Below are 17,174 nucleotides of genomic sequence, written 5' to 3'. Positions count from 1 at the left end.
TCTAGAAGTGTGGGGTGAATCTTCTCCAGATTACCTCAACGAATTAACAGTCAGAATGCCAAAGGTCTGCAATGCTGTAATTACTGCAAATGGAGGATTCTTTGACGAAAGCAAAGTTTGAAGGAAAAACGTATATATATATATATATATACACACACACACACACACACACACACACACACACACACACACACACACACACACACACACACACACACACACACACACACACACACACACACACACACACACACACACACACACACACCGGACATCTCACAACCTGTTGGCATTAGTATTAAACTTTGAGTAAGTTTTTTTTACTCTGTCGTATTGAAATAAAACTTCACTTAAACAAACTGTCAATACGTGTGTGTATCTATCTATCTATCTATCTATCTATCTATCTATCTATCTATCTATCTATCTATCTATCTATCTATCTATAACATGTAAAAAGTGTATGTGTGAAAATGTCTGAAAAGAGCTGCACAAAGGAAGGGAGAGATTTTGGTATGAGCAGATTCGTGATGCTCACAGCTTTGTGCAACATATCAAATACTCACATCATCAGACTGCAGTTCATGTTCAGAGAAAGGCTGAGAAAGGCCTACTAGTCAGCTCTCTTCAGCTTTCCTTCAAGTTTTTGAAAACAAAACACGGACAAAGTGCTCGTTCTGCGTTAACTCCCGATGACTCTGGCACTATCCGAGAACGAGATGCCCCATCCAATATGGCGGTGACACTGCATCACTCTCCAGCACAGAACGAGGCGTCTCTCCTCTATAAGGTCCATGGGTGTGCCTCCGCACAGGAAAAGTCTGATAGAGCAGGAGCAGGAAGTGCATGCAGTAAGTTTTGTTGGGGTTTTGGCACTATACAGATGATGTACGGTGTACCACTGAGACAAGGCATAGTGGGTACCTCACTACAGACCCAGCATGTTGTTAAGTACTGTCAGCAGTGGTGATGGATGGTTTTTCAGTCTGTTTTTTAGCAAAACGCACAGTGATGTGACCCGATACCACAACCCATCCCCAACACAAACTCCAAATATTCACAAGCACTCCCCACTTCATAGTCCTCAGGTGGAAAACACCCAACACTGTGTGCGCGTGTTCAAAAGTCTTAGTTTACAGTGAGAAGGAAATATCACCTTCTCACAGGACAAAGAAACAAAATGCAAAGGAATATTTTCACCAAATAAAATGTACTCTGTTTTGTCATTTAAATGGAGAAAATGTTTCTATTTTATTTGTGTTTTACCCCAGGATTCTGATTAGCTATCATGGCTTCATGCTTCTCGCTACACTGCCCCCTACAGATTTGACATAGCATACAGCACAGGGCCCAAGATGGAGCCTTGGGGCACTTCACAAAACAAAGAGGCATTGGAGGATGACAGGTCGCCAATCATAATTGAAAAGGTCCTGTTGGTCAGGTAAGACTCAAACCACTTGAGTGCAGTACCACGGATGCCAACATAATCATTTAATCGAGACCGGAGGATTGAATGATCCACCATATCAAATGCCGCTGTTAAGTCGAGCAGCACTAAGACAACAGGGCATTTAGCATCAACAGACAGGGCGACATCATTATGCACTTTCAGCAGTGCAGACTCAGCGCTGTGTCTTGATCTGAACCCAGACTGAAATTTTCCCAGAACAGTTGTATTTGGTGTTATAAAAAATATGTTTGAATTGAATTGGATGACATTTATCCAACTTTTTGATACAATAACAGCCAACACGCATTCACGTCTATGGGGAAACTTAACGAAAAAACAGCCTCAGATACATATTGTTTGTTTTTTGTTTTTACTGTTGGAAACTGGAGTACTAAGAGAAGACTCATGCACAAAAATAAAGAACATGCAAACACCACATAGAAAGGTCTGATCTGTACTGAAACCCAGATCTTCTCATTCCGGGGTCAGAGTGCTGTCCTCTGCATCATTGTGTGGCAAGCACAAAAACATACAAACCAAAGCAATACAGCAACAACAACATAAAAAGGCTTTTAAGCAGGAGGTTGTATAAAGGGTTTTTTCTATCGTCTGGGAACGTAGGGGAATCAGTTTTGTCAATAAATGTCAATCGGTTATAAATCCAGGACAAAATTCTCCTTCTTTCAGATTTTTTTTCTGTTTTTAGACCGATGCCTGCAGTCGACATTATTGCATAGCTAGTGCTGACCTTTTCTCAGTCATTGCCTTACTAACCACAGACACGTGGACATCACGTACTCACAGATAGAATAAACATGGTTAGTGTACTGTGATTGTGAGGCGTCAGACTTTTCTTTATTTTGAAAAGAAATGGTGCAGGATGTTACAGTCTTGCAAAGAGTGAACTCATCAGAGTTTGGTTGGTTCACATGTACAAACGTTTCCTCCTTTCCAAAGATTGCCTTGTGCCTGCATAAGACATCAAAAACTCTGATTCAACATTCCCTTCACACCACAGATTTTGAATAAACAATATTGGGAAAACATATTCACACTAACATGACTGAAACTAAAGACATATATTAATATCTTAAATCATGAAGGTCGTTTCCATTTCTTGACTTATTCCAATGTTTTATTTTAACATCTCTGAATGAGCTGGTGCAAGATTAGCCCCTGGACATTAACTGATAAAGGAAAAAACAAGCATTTCCTTCAGCACAGAGAGGAGGAAGAAGGAAGAGCTGGTGGCTGACAGAACCTTCACCTGCTGAAGACGGGGCGAGGCTTCCAGGCTGAATAAAAGACGGTGACTGTGGGACATGCGACATAGTTCACTTTACATCTCATAGCGCAACTGAGGCCTTCACAAGTCTCCATACAGGCACAGGTAACAAGACTTCTTTTAATCTTTATTTACAGCGTTCCTTTTTGATGGTACACTGTGCTTATCAAGTCATTCTACACCAGCATTTTAAACAGATTTTAGATTCATTTTGGTTTGATGTTTTTATTTTTCCCAGAGATGCTTTTCTCTGTCCTTCTTGTTCTGGGCATCTGCCTGATGCCCGGTGAGTCCAAACTAGCAGGTAAATCCATTATACTGCCAACTTGTTTCTAGAGTAATTCTTCTTTTTCTGTTTTTTGGGGTTTGTTTGGTGGAATTTCCCTGGATAGTTGAATTTCTTTTTTTTGTCTTTGAAGGCCAAACCTTTGACAGTCCTCTCCTTCAACATTGTTTTGACGACGGGAAGAAGATTGTGGATGACGCCTATACTTACTCCAGACAAGAGTGGGTTTTTATCCATCTTTTTTTTTGATAGTCCTGCAAACAGGCTCAATAATTAGATTTGTCTCATATCCGGTGGATTCTTTATATTCCCCCTGTAGTAACACAAAAGAAAAAAAAACTTTTCTCGATTGTTTGACTTTTGATTCCAGGAGTCTGAGACGGGTTCGCAGGGATGTGGTGAGTCCTCACGATGCTCTCCGTCTCCTGAAGCAACCTCGTGCTTACACTCGTACAGCTGTGAGATCTGCGGACTACATGGCCCAAACCCTCCGTTTGCTGCAGGAGAGGACACATCATATCCACAAACGCTCTCTCAATGCAACAGGTTAGAGACAAGGCTTACAGAATCAGTGGCTCCTTTAAAATATCTTTTAAAAACCCACTTTTAGAGACTCGCTTTTAATTGAAACCTCCATTTTTAATAAGATTCTCCGCCTTTTATCTTTTTTATGCTCTTTCTTTAAGCTACCTAGGCCAGTGGTGTTTTGTTGCCAATAGTAATATTTTTTGTCTATTTTCCATCTGTTTAATGACTGCTTGTCCGTCTGTTTGATTGCTCATATCTTCTGTCTCGCCTGACTTTTTTGTTTGTGTTTTTACTGTAAAGCACTTTGTGCAACATGTGTTCTGAAAAGTGCTATATAAATAAGGTTGTTATTATTATTATTATTATTATTATTATTATTATTATTATTATTATTATTATTATTATCCATCCATCCGTCCATCCGTCCATCCATACATCCATCTATCCATCCATTTTCTTCCGCTTATCCGTTTCCGGGTCGCGGGGGTGGCAGTCTGAGCACTGTCACCCAGATCACATTGCACCGATTAGGAACCTTTCCTGCAGGTGATGAGCCCATGGGAATTATTATTATTATTATTATTATTATTATTATTATTATTATTATTATTATTATTATTATTATTATTATTATTATTAAAATTTTTCAGATATGCTCAGCAAAGAAGATCTGATGAAACTGTCTGAAATAACTGGATGTGCCGCTCAGACCAGAGACCCGCAGTGTAACACCATAAAAAACCTTAACAAGTTTCGCACCATCACCAGCGTCTGCAACAATCTGTAAGTAAAACAATACAGTTTGTTGAAAGGTTTTTGTGTCTTCTGTATTTTTAACTCTGCTCGTCTTCTTTAAAACATGAAAAAAAAACACTTCTTACATTTATTTTGCTATCATAAAAATTGTTTCAAAATGTCTGAATCTTTAATATTGGGATTATCACCACTTCAGATATTTTGATTTCTCACTCTCAAGAACAGATTTTCACAAAAGAAAAACATTAGGGTTAAATTGATGAAACTTACATTTGAAAAGTGTTGTGAAATATAGCTTGTAGGACAGGCCACCTCAAAAAGAAGTGTACACATCCCCGGGATTTCTCAAACATGATTTCTAAATAAGCACATCTCTTGTTTTCTCTTTAGAAAAGCCACTCGTAAAGGAGCCTCCAACACCCCGTTTGCCCGCTGGCTGCCTGCTGAATATGATGATGGTATCTCTGAACCAAAAGGAAACAGCAGCCGAAGGATCAACAATTTCCTGCTCCCACTGGTACGACCTCAAAGACCCAGATGATCGTCTTTAGTGGATTATTCAAACTGGATGGAGGATTAAAACTACCTGATTCTCCTTCATTCTCAGGTCAGACAGGTGTCCAACAACATCCTGAGCACAACAGATGCGGAGGTAGTCAGTGACAGAGAGATCACCCACATGGTGACAATTTTTGGACAATGGAATGACCACGATCTCACCTTCACGCCCTTCTCACCGAGCATCAAGTCCTTCAGCAACGGAATGAACTGTGAGGAGAGTTGTGATTGTACTGAGCCATGCATCCCCATCAAGGTTGGTATTCAACCTCAAGCCTTCCCACAGAGATGCCGTTTCCCTTCATCACCTTTGGCTCCCTGACTTAAACTCCCTTCTCTTCCAAACAGATTCCTCCCGGTGACCCTCGCATTCCCACCGGCCCGGACAGCTGCATCCCTTCCTTCAGATCGGCCGGCGTTTGTGGAACAGGATTCTCGGCCTACAATTTTGGTGGAAGGGCAAATGCAAGACAGCAGATCAATGCACTGACAGCCTTCTTAGATATGAGCCAGGTGTACGGCTCCGAGGAGAAGCTCGCTCTGAATCTCCGCAACCTCACTGACGATGGCGGTCTGCTGCGAGTTAACACAGAGTTCAGAGACAACGGCCGTGAGCTGCTGCCCTTCCACCTGCTGCAGGTGAACCTGTGTGCCACTCGCAGAGCAATCACCAACGACAGCAACGCCAGGGAGATCCCTTGTTTCATCGCAGGTGAGTAGTTTTCAGTGTTTTGAATTGTAAGTAGAAGCTTCAGAAACTAAACAAGTGATTCAAGCTTGATGTCTCAGTGGTCAGTGGGAGGCGACAACAGTAACAAGAAGAATGAATTACAGCTGCAAGGATTATGCATATTAATCCTGTAAAGACAGGTTATATTTTAAACTCTTTACAATGAGACACACTTTTCTTTCATGAACCATTTGTTGGTAAAAGGAGTTGCACCTAATAAACAGGTAAGAAGTATGAGATACGATAATTGTAAAAACACAATTTTTTAAATCAATCTTTCTGTTTGTTGGTGGATACGACGAGGACCATCTATTCATTGGTTCATCTGTGGGTAAGCAGACGGCTAGTGAGACCAATATGCACTGATGGAGACCTGTTTGTGTAGTTCTTCCTCATCTGCCTGCAATGCTCTGCTGCAGCAGTTCTGCTGGTTTCACAGGATTTGACACCGTTCTGAATCAAAAGATTCCACTTTGATCTGTCGCATGGTATGCTCTCCAAAGAGGGACGCCATCAGTGAAGCATTGTTATTAAAGCGCTTCTTTTGTCCTCCTCTGGAGAGTTTGCCATGTAGGAACTCGCCATACAACAGTTTCTTTGGGAGCCGATGGTCTGACATGCGGATTACGTGGCCTGCCCACTGCAGTTGTGACTGCATTAGGATTGTGTGTATACTGGGTAGGTGAGCACCTCAGAGTCTGGGATTCTGTCTGACCACATGATGCCAAGGGGTTTTCTGAGGCTGGTGGTGGGGAAGGAATTCAGCTTCCTGGCATTCCGTTGATATACAGTCCTAGATTCCCTTCCATAGAGCTGTGTGTGGGGACTATGGCCTTATAGACCTTCATCTTGGTTCTCTAGAGTGATGCCTCTTCTGCCCCAGATATTCTTCTTGAGTCTGCCGAAGCCAACACTGGTTTTGTCAAGTCTGGCATTCACTTCTTTGTCAATGACAACTCTGCAAGAAAGGGTGCTGCGCAGGTACTTGAACGTGTCCACCGTGTTCATTCGCTGCCCATTGATGTAGATGTTGGGTACAGTGTATGGCTTTCCAGGAGCTGGCTGATGCATTACCTCTGTCTTCTTGGTGATGATGGTTAGGTCAAAGTTTTGACAGGCATCAGAGAATCTGTCAACGGTGTATTGCATGTCTGCTTCAGAGGCAGCATCAAGGGCACAGTCATTAGCAAAGAGGAGGTCATTGATGGTATCAAACATGACTTTTGAAGAGTGAGGCATATGTGAGGAATCATTTATCATTGCTTATGCCCCCATCTTTGAAGGCATCTGTCAGCATAACCAAGAACATCAGACTGAACAGGGTGGGAGCAAGCACACATCCCTGTTTCACTCCACTGGAGACCAGGAATGGCTTCGCTGTCTCCCTGTTGTCTTGATCTCTGGCCAGTATTCCATCATGTAGCTGACGTATGATAGCCATGAACCATAATCCTCCACAAACCATCTCTGCTCACTGTGTCAAAAGCCTTGGTCAAGTCAGCGAAGGTGCAGTAGAGATTGGCATGCTGTTCCTGGCACTTCTCCTGAAGTTGCCTGGCAGCAAACACCATGTCAATTGTCCCTTGTTCTTTTTGAAAACTGCACTGGTTCTCAGGAAGCAGGCCTTGCTCCAGAGGCGGTAAAGCAGCACTCTGGCAAGGATGTTGTTGGCGATGGACAACAGGGAGATTCCTCGATGGTTGTCACAGGACTGACAATAGCCTTTGTGCTTGTAGAGGTATTTGATACAGGTGTCTTTGAACTCCTGTGGGACTGCCTTATGTCATGACAATACCGCCTTCTTTGTAGACCTCAGCTTGAATGGAGTCTGAGCCAGGTGCTTCGCCACTGGATAAACAAAGGATCGTTTTCTGTATCTCCTCCAAGATAGGTAGTGCATCCAGTGACTCATTGACTGGGACTTGTGGAATGCTAGTTTATGGCCTCATCGTTGATGGTGGAGGCGAGATTCAGGATTCTGCTAAAGTGTTCGACCCATCTATTGAGAATCTCTTCTTTATCGATGAGCAGTGTGGTACCTTCTGCACAGAGAATCAGGGATATTTCAGAGGTTGAGGGACCATACACTTCCATCAGACCACTGTCGAAGTTCATCATGTTGTTTCTGTCAGCAAAGCCCTGAGTCTCATCAGCTTTGTTGCTCAACCAATCATCTTGCATCTGGTGCAACTTCCTCTGAATGGTGCTGCAAATGATCTTCAGCACGTCTTTTTTAGATGAGTAATTTGGATTGTCATTCAAATCATTATAAAGTACTCTAATAACTAAACCGGTAAAACAAACATCTTTGATTTACTACTTTATTTTTGTCCTTCAGGTGACGTCCGTGTGGACGAGAATGTTGCTCTGACAACGATTCACACTATGTTCCTGCGTGAACATAACCGCCTAGCTCGTGAGCTGAGGAAACTGAACCCACACTGGGACAGCGAGACTCTTTACCAGGAGGCCCGCAAGATCATGGGTGCTTATGCACAGGTAGCAGAACCAAGCAGTCAGTCATGTTTGTCCAGCGATGTTGTAATTCTGCCAAACTGAGCATCTCTGTCTCTCTTGCTCAGGTGTTTGCGTTGAGAGACTACCTGCCACACATTCTGGGAGGGAACACAGCGCGCACCTTGATTGGTCGTTACACTGGGTACGATCACAGTGTTGACCCCAGCATCGCCAATGTTTTTGCAACAGCAGCTTTCCGTTTTGCCCACTTGGCGATTCAGCCAATTTATTCACGCCTGGATGGAAACTACAAAGAGAGCCCCCAGTTTCCCAACATCCCCGTGTGGCAGGCTTTCTTCACCCCCTGGAGAATCCCCTTTGAGGGTGAGTTGCACAAGGCAAACTGTAACTAATGGGTAATTCTCTCTTAAACTGTGACCCTAATAGTCCTTTCATTCCTCCAGGTGGAATTGATCCCCTGCTGCGTGGTCTGATCGGCCGTCCCGCCAAACTCAACGTACAAAATCACATGATGGTGGACGCTCTGAGGGAGCGGCTTTTCCAGTTTGTGCAGCACATTGCATTGGATCTGGGCTCTCTCAACATGCAGAGAGGGCGTGACCATGCCTTGCCTGGTACATACTGTGCTCACATTCAGGTTTTGTCTCATAATGTTTATCTTCTGCTGTAATTGTCCTGATATTTACCGACTTACTTCCACAGGATACAACGCCTGGCGCAAATTCTGTGGCCTGTCTCAGCCCAGGAACCAGGCAGAGCTGGCTCAGGTCCTGAAAAATGACAAACTGGCCCGCAGCCTCCTTCAGCACTACGGTACAGCTGACAACATTGATGTGTGGCTTGGAGGTGTGTCGGAGCCTTTTGTCCTTGGTGGACGCGTTGGGCCTCTCTTTGCCTGTCTGATCGCGAGACAGTTCAAGAACATCCGCCAGGGTGACAGGTTAGTGTTTGTGTGTGCATCTCCTGCTCAATCTCCTCCTCTCGTGTTACAGAGAGGAGCGTCTGAACCTTGTCAGAAGACCACGAAGTTGTGTCGTGCACCGACGTTTCAATAAACCAGTTAAGAAAGCGAAAAAGCGGCGTATGTAAACAACGACAAGACAGTTCACGGCAGATGGAATATATAAATATTGTGGGCAAGTCGAGAGTGACGATCGTCACCACCAATCAGTAGATGGCTACGTTGTTGATCCTCCTTATGAGACCCGTTCCTCAGTGCTCGGTACCTCAACGGAGGAGTGACAAAAATTGTAATCAGTGGTAATGGTTTTTTCTATACCATCCACAACTTTTGTCAATGGGGCTGTACAAAATCCTGTCCCGTTCCGTCCCGGCACAAACAGCGCGGTGGGACCGCAGCTCAGGAGGAAGTATTTGTCGTGCTTCAGGTCTAAAGGTTCTTGTGCTGAGGTTGATCTTGTGTCACTGCCTGTTCATCATTTAACACTAAAAGATTGTTGTCTGACCTCATGAGAGTGGCACTCTGCTGTCAAACCCGCCTTGTTGGCGGAATTAGGAAGAAATCTTTTTTTTGATAATATCTTTCAGTTAGAGCTTTTGCACCAAAAAGAACCAGGAGCTAGTTCAGGGCCGGTGCCAGGGCCAGTTCTTTTTCCACCGTTAACTGAGCCAAGTGAGAACCACGTCATTGTGCCACTCCAAAACGTGATACGTCACTGATTTAACCAATTTAGTGCTGGCAGCGCTCATACAAGAATGAGGAGACGGACTGTGTTCAATGGTTTAGTTCGGATCGCTCAGTCCAGTCTGACCTGAACCTCAGATGCAAACCAAAGACCGAGAAAACATTGCGTCTCTTCGTATCTCTATTGGTGTTTTTTCACATCTGTCTTGTTTTAGTCCGGAGCCCCGGAGTGAAGAAAAAAAAAACAACTGATGCATGTATGAGTTTTGGGCTTATTTTTCAACATTTTGGCATTACACTGCAAATTTGTGCTCCTTTCACTTTATTTCTGGATGTGTCTGAATCACATGCTTCAACATCAGAGAAGAATGGAGGTGGAGAATGATAGAACACAGCTCTACAGCCGTTTCCATGACAACCTACATAAACTTACGCTGATTAAAGTTCTCTTTCACTTGAAGCGCATTGAAAGTCTCATTTTATGGCTAAAAAATCCAAGCTTTCATTTACAGTTGTATGTAGTTTGTTTTTAAGTTGCTGATAAACCAAAAGTATTCATTATAAAGAAGTTCTGTGGGTAAATCTGTTTCGTCCCTTATTTTTCAGGCTGTGGTACGAAAACAGGAATGTCTTTTCCCCAAGGCAGAGGGCTGTGTTGTCCACTGTTTCACTGGCCCGGATAATCTGTGACAACACCGGCATCACATCTGTCCCCGCCGACGTCTTCGCTGTACTCTCGAGCCGGAACCGGCTTGTTCGGTGCTCCACGGTCCGTCGTTTGGACCTGTCTGCGTGGAGGCGGAGGCCCTGCAGAAGTGAAGCAACACCGATATACTTTGGGAAGCGTTAAATGTTTTCAGTCTGTATTTAACTGTGTTTTAACACATTTTATCTGGCATCTTACAGGCGCTGGTTGTTATGGATTCAAACGAAGACGACAGGTTGGTTTTATCCACCACTAGTAGACACACTGAAGTCACATCTCATATGATTCTTTCCTTTTTGTCACCTTTCATTGTTTTCTCACCAAAGTACCAATATGGTTTCCCTGATACAATCATCCTGGGATCTTAATTTAACTTCTTTATCTTGATTTCAGCTGCGAACAAATGAGGTGGAACAGTCAACACTGCGCAAGGGGCGCTCTGTCTAACAGGGCCAAAGGGAAGACAAGGTAATTTACTCATCACTGAGGCTCTTTCAGCTTAGATCGCCTTCTCCCTCGATAATTACAGCTCTAAATGTCTTCTGAATAGTTCAAAGTGGTGAATTAATATCAAGTCCAAGCATGTGAATGAACAAAATTTATTATGATGCAGTTTGAACGAGAACCTGATTATGGTGGTTGAACTCAGATAACGTCTCGTTCTGACAGCCACAGGAATCAAATAGTAGGATTTTATACGTTTTTGTTCAACTTTGAAAAGAAGATCAGGAAATATAAAGAATAAACACTTTTCATTGCAGTAAAAGCAACAAATATATACATTTGATCCTGTAGTGCCAAAAATTACAAACTGTATTACTTATTAAACTTTAATCTGGCAGCTGGAGAACAAATGATGTTTGTTTTCATGTTTGCAGAAAGCAAACTTTTCTCAGATAATCTGAGGACATTTTATCAATTTATCCGTGAGAATTTGGATTTTTTACAAGCCGTCAGGATTCACACCTCTTTTTCAGGGTTTTGAAGTACATCTGATAAACTTTTGTTTCCCTGCAGGCCCAGCAGGACCCATCAGGCCCCAGAGACTTGCCGGACCCTTTTCTCCCGCTTATCCGTTTCCGGGTCACGGGGTGGCAGTCTGAGCACTGTCACCCAGATCACATTGCACCGATTAAGAACCTTTCCTGCAGGTGATGAGCCCACGGGAAACTTTTTGTTCCATCACACTTTTTAATGCTATTATTTTACCTGCTTTAGGATGTGTGTTGTTTCCCCCACCTCTGCATTGAAGTTACTTTTACAGTGACTCTTAACTTTTATTAGTAGTTTAGTTTTTTTCCTCTTGTGAGTGAATCTTGAACAAGTGTGCACATATTTAATAGTTTAATGAAGGATGAACAAATTTGTGATTATTTTTAATGAAGGCAAAATGTGATTTCAGCTAATCTATTGAACTCTGTTACAACACGCAATACATTGGACTGAAAATGTAAAAACATTCCATTTAGATGATGGGAATTACCAGTGTTACTATAAATATGAAAGCTTTGTTTTCACATCTTCTTTCACTAAAATACTCTATTGTTTGTCGTTTGTAAAACATGTTTTACAGCAACTTTCTTATTGTGTGTCATGTTTTGCATCAAAATAAACTTTGGCAGCAACTAGCATCTTTTTCATGTCATCTCATTTTGCTTATGCATTTCATGTTTGCTAACAGTAAATAGATCCTATTTAATATCAACAGTGTCGAAGACCTTTGAAAGCTCGATGAATCAAAGCTGAAAGAAAATATAAAATCAGAAGAACACCAGTGCCCTGTGCAGGGGTAAATGTTATTGTAGGGATTTCTTACCTCATCAGGATCACGTGGTACCATTTATGTAGTGTTTTGGCAGTTTGACTATCGACAATGATAAATAACTATCAAAGATAGTTATCAATAATGTTATTGAAATTTTTATGGTGGGTCTCCTTTGCATGATGAGAGATCAGACGCTGAGTGCTGGGAGTCTAAGCTCGGACCCTCGTGGTCGTGTCAGAAGAGGATTTGAGGAGTTGAGGCCTTCGGTTGCAGACCTCTGGTGTTAGCAGGATGAGCTGCTGATCAATCAATCAACTTTACTTTGAGAGAACTTTTCATACAATAAAATGCAGCACATTATTTAAGTATTCTTAAAGGCCCTTCCTCCTCCTACGGTCACGCTGACCTTCCTACCAACCATCCATCCATCCATCCATTTTCTTCTGCTTATCCGGGGCCGGGTCGCGGGGGCAGCAGTCTAAGCAAGGAAGCCCAGACTTCCCTCGCCCCAGACACGTCCTCCAGCTCCTCCGGTGGGACCCCGAGGCGTTCCCAGGCCAGCCGAAAGACATAGTCTCTCCAGCGGGTCCTAGGTCTGCCCCGAGGCCTCCTACCGGAGGGACATGCCCGGAACACCTCCCGAGGGAGGCGTCCATGGGGCATCCGAAACAGATGCCCGAGCCACCTCAGCTGGCTCCTCTCGATGCGGAGGAGCAGCGGCTCTACTCCGAGCTCCTCCCTGGTGACTGAGCTCCTCACCCTATCTCTAAGGGTGCGCCCAGCCACTCTACGGAGGAAACTCATTTCAGCCGCTTGTATCCGGGATCTCGTTCTTTCAGTCATGACCCAAAGCTCATGACCATAGGTGAGGGTAGGAACGAAGGTCGACTGGTAAATCGAGAGCCTCGCCTTTTGGCTTAGCTCCTTCTTCACCACGACGGACCGATACAGCGACTGCATAACTGCAGACGCTGCACCGATCCGCCTGTCGATCTCACGCTCCATCTTCCCCCCACTCGTGAACAAGACCCCGAGATACTTGAACTCCTCCACTTGGGACAAGGGCTCTCCACCGACCTGAAGGGGGCAAGCCACCTTTTTCCGGTCGAGAACCATGGCCTCGGATTTAGAGGTGCTGATCCTCATCCCAGTTGCGTCACACTCGGCTGCGAACCGCGCCAGTGCACGCTGAAGGTCCAGGTTTGATGAAGCCACCAGGACCACATCGTCTGCAAAAAGCAGAGACGAGATCCTGTGGTCCCCAAACCAGACCCCCTCCGGTCCCTGGCTGTGCCTAGAAATTCTGTCCATAAAAGTTATGAACAGAACCGGTGACAAAGGACAGCCCTGCCGGAGGCCAACGTGCACTGGGAACAGGTCCGACTTACTGCCGGCAATGCGAACCAAACTGCTGCTCCGGGCGTACAGGGACCGGACAGCCCTTAGCAAAGGCTCCCGGACTCCATACTCCCGGAGCACCCCCCACAGGACGTCCCGAGGGACACAGTCGAACGCCTTCTCCAGGTCCACAAAACACATGTGGACTGATTGGGCGAACTCCCATGAACCCTCGAGTAGCCGGTGGAGGGTATAGAGCTGGTCCAGTGTTCCACGACCTGGACGAAAACCGCATTGTTCCTCTTGGATCCGAGGTTCGACTAACGGCCGGATCCTCCTCTCCAGTACCCTGGAATAAACTTTCCCAGGGAGGCTGAGGAGTATGATCCCCCTGTAGTTGGAACACACCCTCCGATCCCCCTTCTTAAAAAGAGGGACCACCACCCCGGTCTGCCACTCCAGAGGCACTGTCCCCGACCGCCACGCAATGTTGCAGAGACGTGTCAGCCACGACAGTCCCTGCACATCCAGAGACTTAAGGAACTCAGGGCGAATCTCATCCACTCCCGGTGCCTTGCCACCGAGGAGCTTAGCAACTACCTCGGTGACTTCAGCCCGGGTAATGGACGAGTCTACCTCTGAGAACCCAGCCTCTGCTTCCTCAGCGGAAGACGTGATGGTGGGATTGAGGAGGTCCTCGAAGTATTCCTTCCACCGCCCGACGACATCTCCAGTTGAGGTCAACAGCTCCCCACCTCCACTGTAAACGGTGTTGGTGAAAAACTGCTTCCCCCTCCTGAGGCGCCGGACGGTTTGCCAGAATTTCCTCGGGGCCGACCGATAGTCCTCCTCCATGGCCTCCCCGAACTCCTCCCAGGCCCGAGTTTTTGCCTCCACCACGGCCCGGGCTGCGGCCCGCCTGGCCTGCCGGTACCCGTCAGCTGCCTCAGGAGTCCTATGAGCTAACAGCGCCCGATAGGACTCCTTCTTCAGCTTGACGACATCCCTTACTTCCGGTGTCCACCACCGGGTTCGGGGGTTGCCGCCACGACAGGCACCAGAGACCCTGCGACCACAGCTCCAAGTAGCAGCTTCAACAATGGAGGTGGAGAACATAGTCCACTCGGACTCAATGTCTCCAACCTCCCCCGGAATCCGTGAGAAGCTCTCCCGGAGGCGGGAGTTGAAGACTGCGCGGACAGAGGGCTCGGCCAGGCGTTCCCAACAGACCCTCGTGACACGTTTGGGCCTGCCGAGTCTGTCCGGCCTTCTCCCCGTCCAGCGCATCCAACTCACCACCAGGTGGTGATCAGTTGACAGCTCTGCCCCTCTCTTTACCCGAGTGTCCAAGACACGTGGCCGGAGGTCAGATGACACGACCACAAAGTCTATCATCGACCTCCAGCCTAGGGTGTCCTGGTGCCAAGTGCACTTATGGACACCCCTGTGCTCAAACATGGTGTTCGTTATGGCCAAACTGTGACTAGCACAGAAGTCCAATAACAGAACACCGCTCGGGTTCAGATGAGGGAGGCCGTTCCTCCCAATCACCCCTTTCCAGGTCACACTGTCGTTGCCCACGTGGGCATTGAAGTCCCCCAATAGAACAATGGAGTCCCCAGTTGGAGCACTATCCAGCACCCCTCCCAGGGACTCCAAGAAGGTCGGGTACTCTGTACTGCTGTTCGGTCCGTAGGCCGAGACAACAGTCAGAGACCTGTCCCCTACCCGAAGGCGTAGGGACGCAACCCTCTCGCTCACCGGGGTGAACTCCAACACATGGCGGCTGAGCTGTGGGGCAATAAGCAAGCCCACGCCAGCCCGCCGCCTCTCACCGCGGGCAACTCCAGAGAAGTGGAGTGTCCAGCCCCTGTCAAGGAGCTGGGTTCCAGAGTCCAAGCTGTGGGTGGAGGTGAGCCCGACTATATCTAGCCGGTATCTCTCTACCTCCCGCACAAGCTCAGGCTCCTTCCCCCCCAGCGAGGTGACGTTCCATGTCCCAAAAGCTAGGTTCCGTGTCCGGGGATCAGGTCGTCGAGGCCCCTGCCGTCGACTGCCACCCAATCCACATTGCACCCAACCCCTACGGTTGCCTCTGTGGGTGGTGAGCTCACAGGAGGAAGAGGAGGGACCCGCGTCATCCCTTCGGGCTGGGCCCGGCCGGGCCCCGCGGGCAAAGGCCCGGCCACCAGGCGCTCGCATGCGAGCCCCAACCCCAGGCCTGGCTCCAGGGTGAGGCCCCGGCTGCGCCTCGCCGGGCGACGTCACTTTCCTCTTTCGTTGTATTTTCATAGGGGGCTTGTTGAACTGCTTTTGGTCTGACTCGTCACCTAGGACCAGTTTGCCTTGGGAGACCCTACTGGGGGGCAAGCCCCCCGACAACATAGCTCCTAGGATCATTCGGGTACTCAAACTCCCCCACCGCGATAAGGTGGCAGTTCAAGGGGTTGGTTCCTACCAACCACCTCTGTAATAACTATTGATTAACTCAAACAGATCGAAATAATGTGCCCATCCCTACTTGATTTCCAACTACGTGATGTGGCTGTAGTAGAATTCAGTCAGTCATGGAAATGACCCACAAAGTGTCGACAGCTTGGCTAATATGTCACAGAATCTCTACAGTGATGCAACTATTTGCAAATTAGTAAAGGATCCTGAAAGACACCGTTCACAACAATTAGTTCAACACTAATTACTTTTATTTTTACTTACTTTACTATTAACTGCACTTCATTTTGGCTCAGTTACTACAAACTGTAATCAACTCTGAATTGTTACAGACTAACTTGAATAACTCCTGGTGGTTTCCTTTGTACCTCAAATTGAAAACCCCACATTTATATTCAAAGACAAGCAAAGGATGGAGTCAATGTGTGGCTTTATAAAGTAAATTTCACTTCAGGTCTCCTCGTGCTTTAGCGAACTTCAGTTTACCAAGCTGCTTTAGTAAATATATAATGAATGCTGTCATTGAAAGGAAAACATCCATGGGCCATAGTTCTCCTCTAGATGGAGCCACTGTTTGAGTGAGCAGTCCATCAGTACAGAAGGAGCACACTTTGGCCCTGACAGTCCAACTCATGTCTGGCATTAATTTCTGCTTTAAATAACATTGTACGCATCACGCCAGCCTTTTTTGTTTCTACTCTGTTACAATCTCAAAATGAATGTCATAATGTGAAGATGCGTGGCCCCCATAAAGTGACTCACATAATGTGAAGATGTGTGAATATTATAATTTGTTGTCTGGTTAATAAATACATACATCAATAAAATGTATATTCACTTCTTTCTTCTTCTTTTTTTTTTTTTTTTTTAATTATAAAAACCAGTGTGGTCATGTTCAGCCAATTGGTGCAACGCACCATTAACCTTTAAACTTACCACTTCCTTTTAATGAGAGCGCATTTTTTGTTATTTCATTCTTTATTGATTCATCGGAAATAAAATTAGTTTTAATTGGAACCATCTCACCCTGTGGTGTCATTGAACCTGTGTGACCTTTATTTAATAGTACAAACAATAGCTAATATTTCCTGGGGTGCAATTCCCCAGGTGGCGTTGTCTGAAGTGCAATAACTTAAAAACAACATAACACTGTTATTGCCAAATTCAGTTTTTATTTGTACACTTACAGTGTTTTTCA

General features: G+C 45.6%; 1 protein-coding gene across 1 annotated transcript; it reads left to right on the top strand.

The window, feature by feature from the left end:
• The first annotated feature begins 2,728 nt into the window (after positions 1-2,728).
• Positions 2,729-12,052, top strand: LOC308117473 (eosinophil peroxidase-like). The gene is made up of 16 exons (XM_080476377.1): positions 2,729-2,840; positions 2,974-3,039; positions 3,155-3,242; positions 3,392-3,567; positions 4,200-4,332; positions 4,696-4,822; positions 4,913-5,119; positions 5,212-5,575; positions 7,932-8,092; positions 8,176-8,434; positions 8,515-8,685; positions 8,774-9,011; positions 10,323-10,531; positions 10,623-10,657; positions 10,816-10,890; positions 11,440-12,052. Exons 2-15 carry the CDS (start codon positions 2,976-2,978, stop codon positions 10,867-10,869), a joined length of 2,286 nt encoding a protein of 761 aa, XP_080332503.1. The 5' UTR covers positions 2,729-2,840; positions 2,974-2,975; the 3' UTR covers positions 10,870-10,890; positions 11,440-12,052.
• The last annotated feature ends 5,122 nt before the right edge of the window (positions 12,053-17,174 follow it).

The sequence above is a fragment of the Lipophrys pholis genome (genome assembly GCF_963383615.2).
Source record: "Lipophrys pholis genome assembly, chromosome: 12".
In the NCBI taxonomy this organism is placed as follows: domain Eukaryota; kingdom Metazoa; phylum Chordata; class Actinopteri; order Blenniiformes; family Blenniidae; genus Lipophrys; species Lipophrys pholis.
The sequence above is the reverse complement of the archived record's forward strand: the minus strand, read 5'-3'. Positions and strand labels throughout refer to the sequence as shown.

Coding starts and splice junctions, on each gene's coding strand:
- LOC308117473 (XM_080476377.1), top strand. CDS start 2,976: ATGCTTTTCTCTGTCCTTCTTGTTCTGGGCATCTGCCTGATGCCCGGT. Junction 4,333..4,695: donor ACCAGCGTCTGCAACAATCT/GTAAGTAAAACA, acceptor TTTTCTCTTTAG/AAAAGCCACTCGTAAAGGAG. Junction 5,120..5,211: donor AGCCATGCATCCCCATCAAG/GTTGGTATTCAA, acceptor TCTTCCAAACAG/ATTCCTCCCGGTGACCCTCG.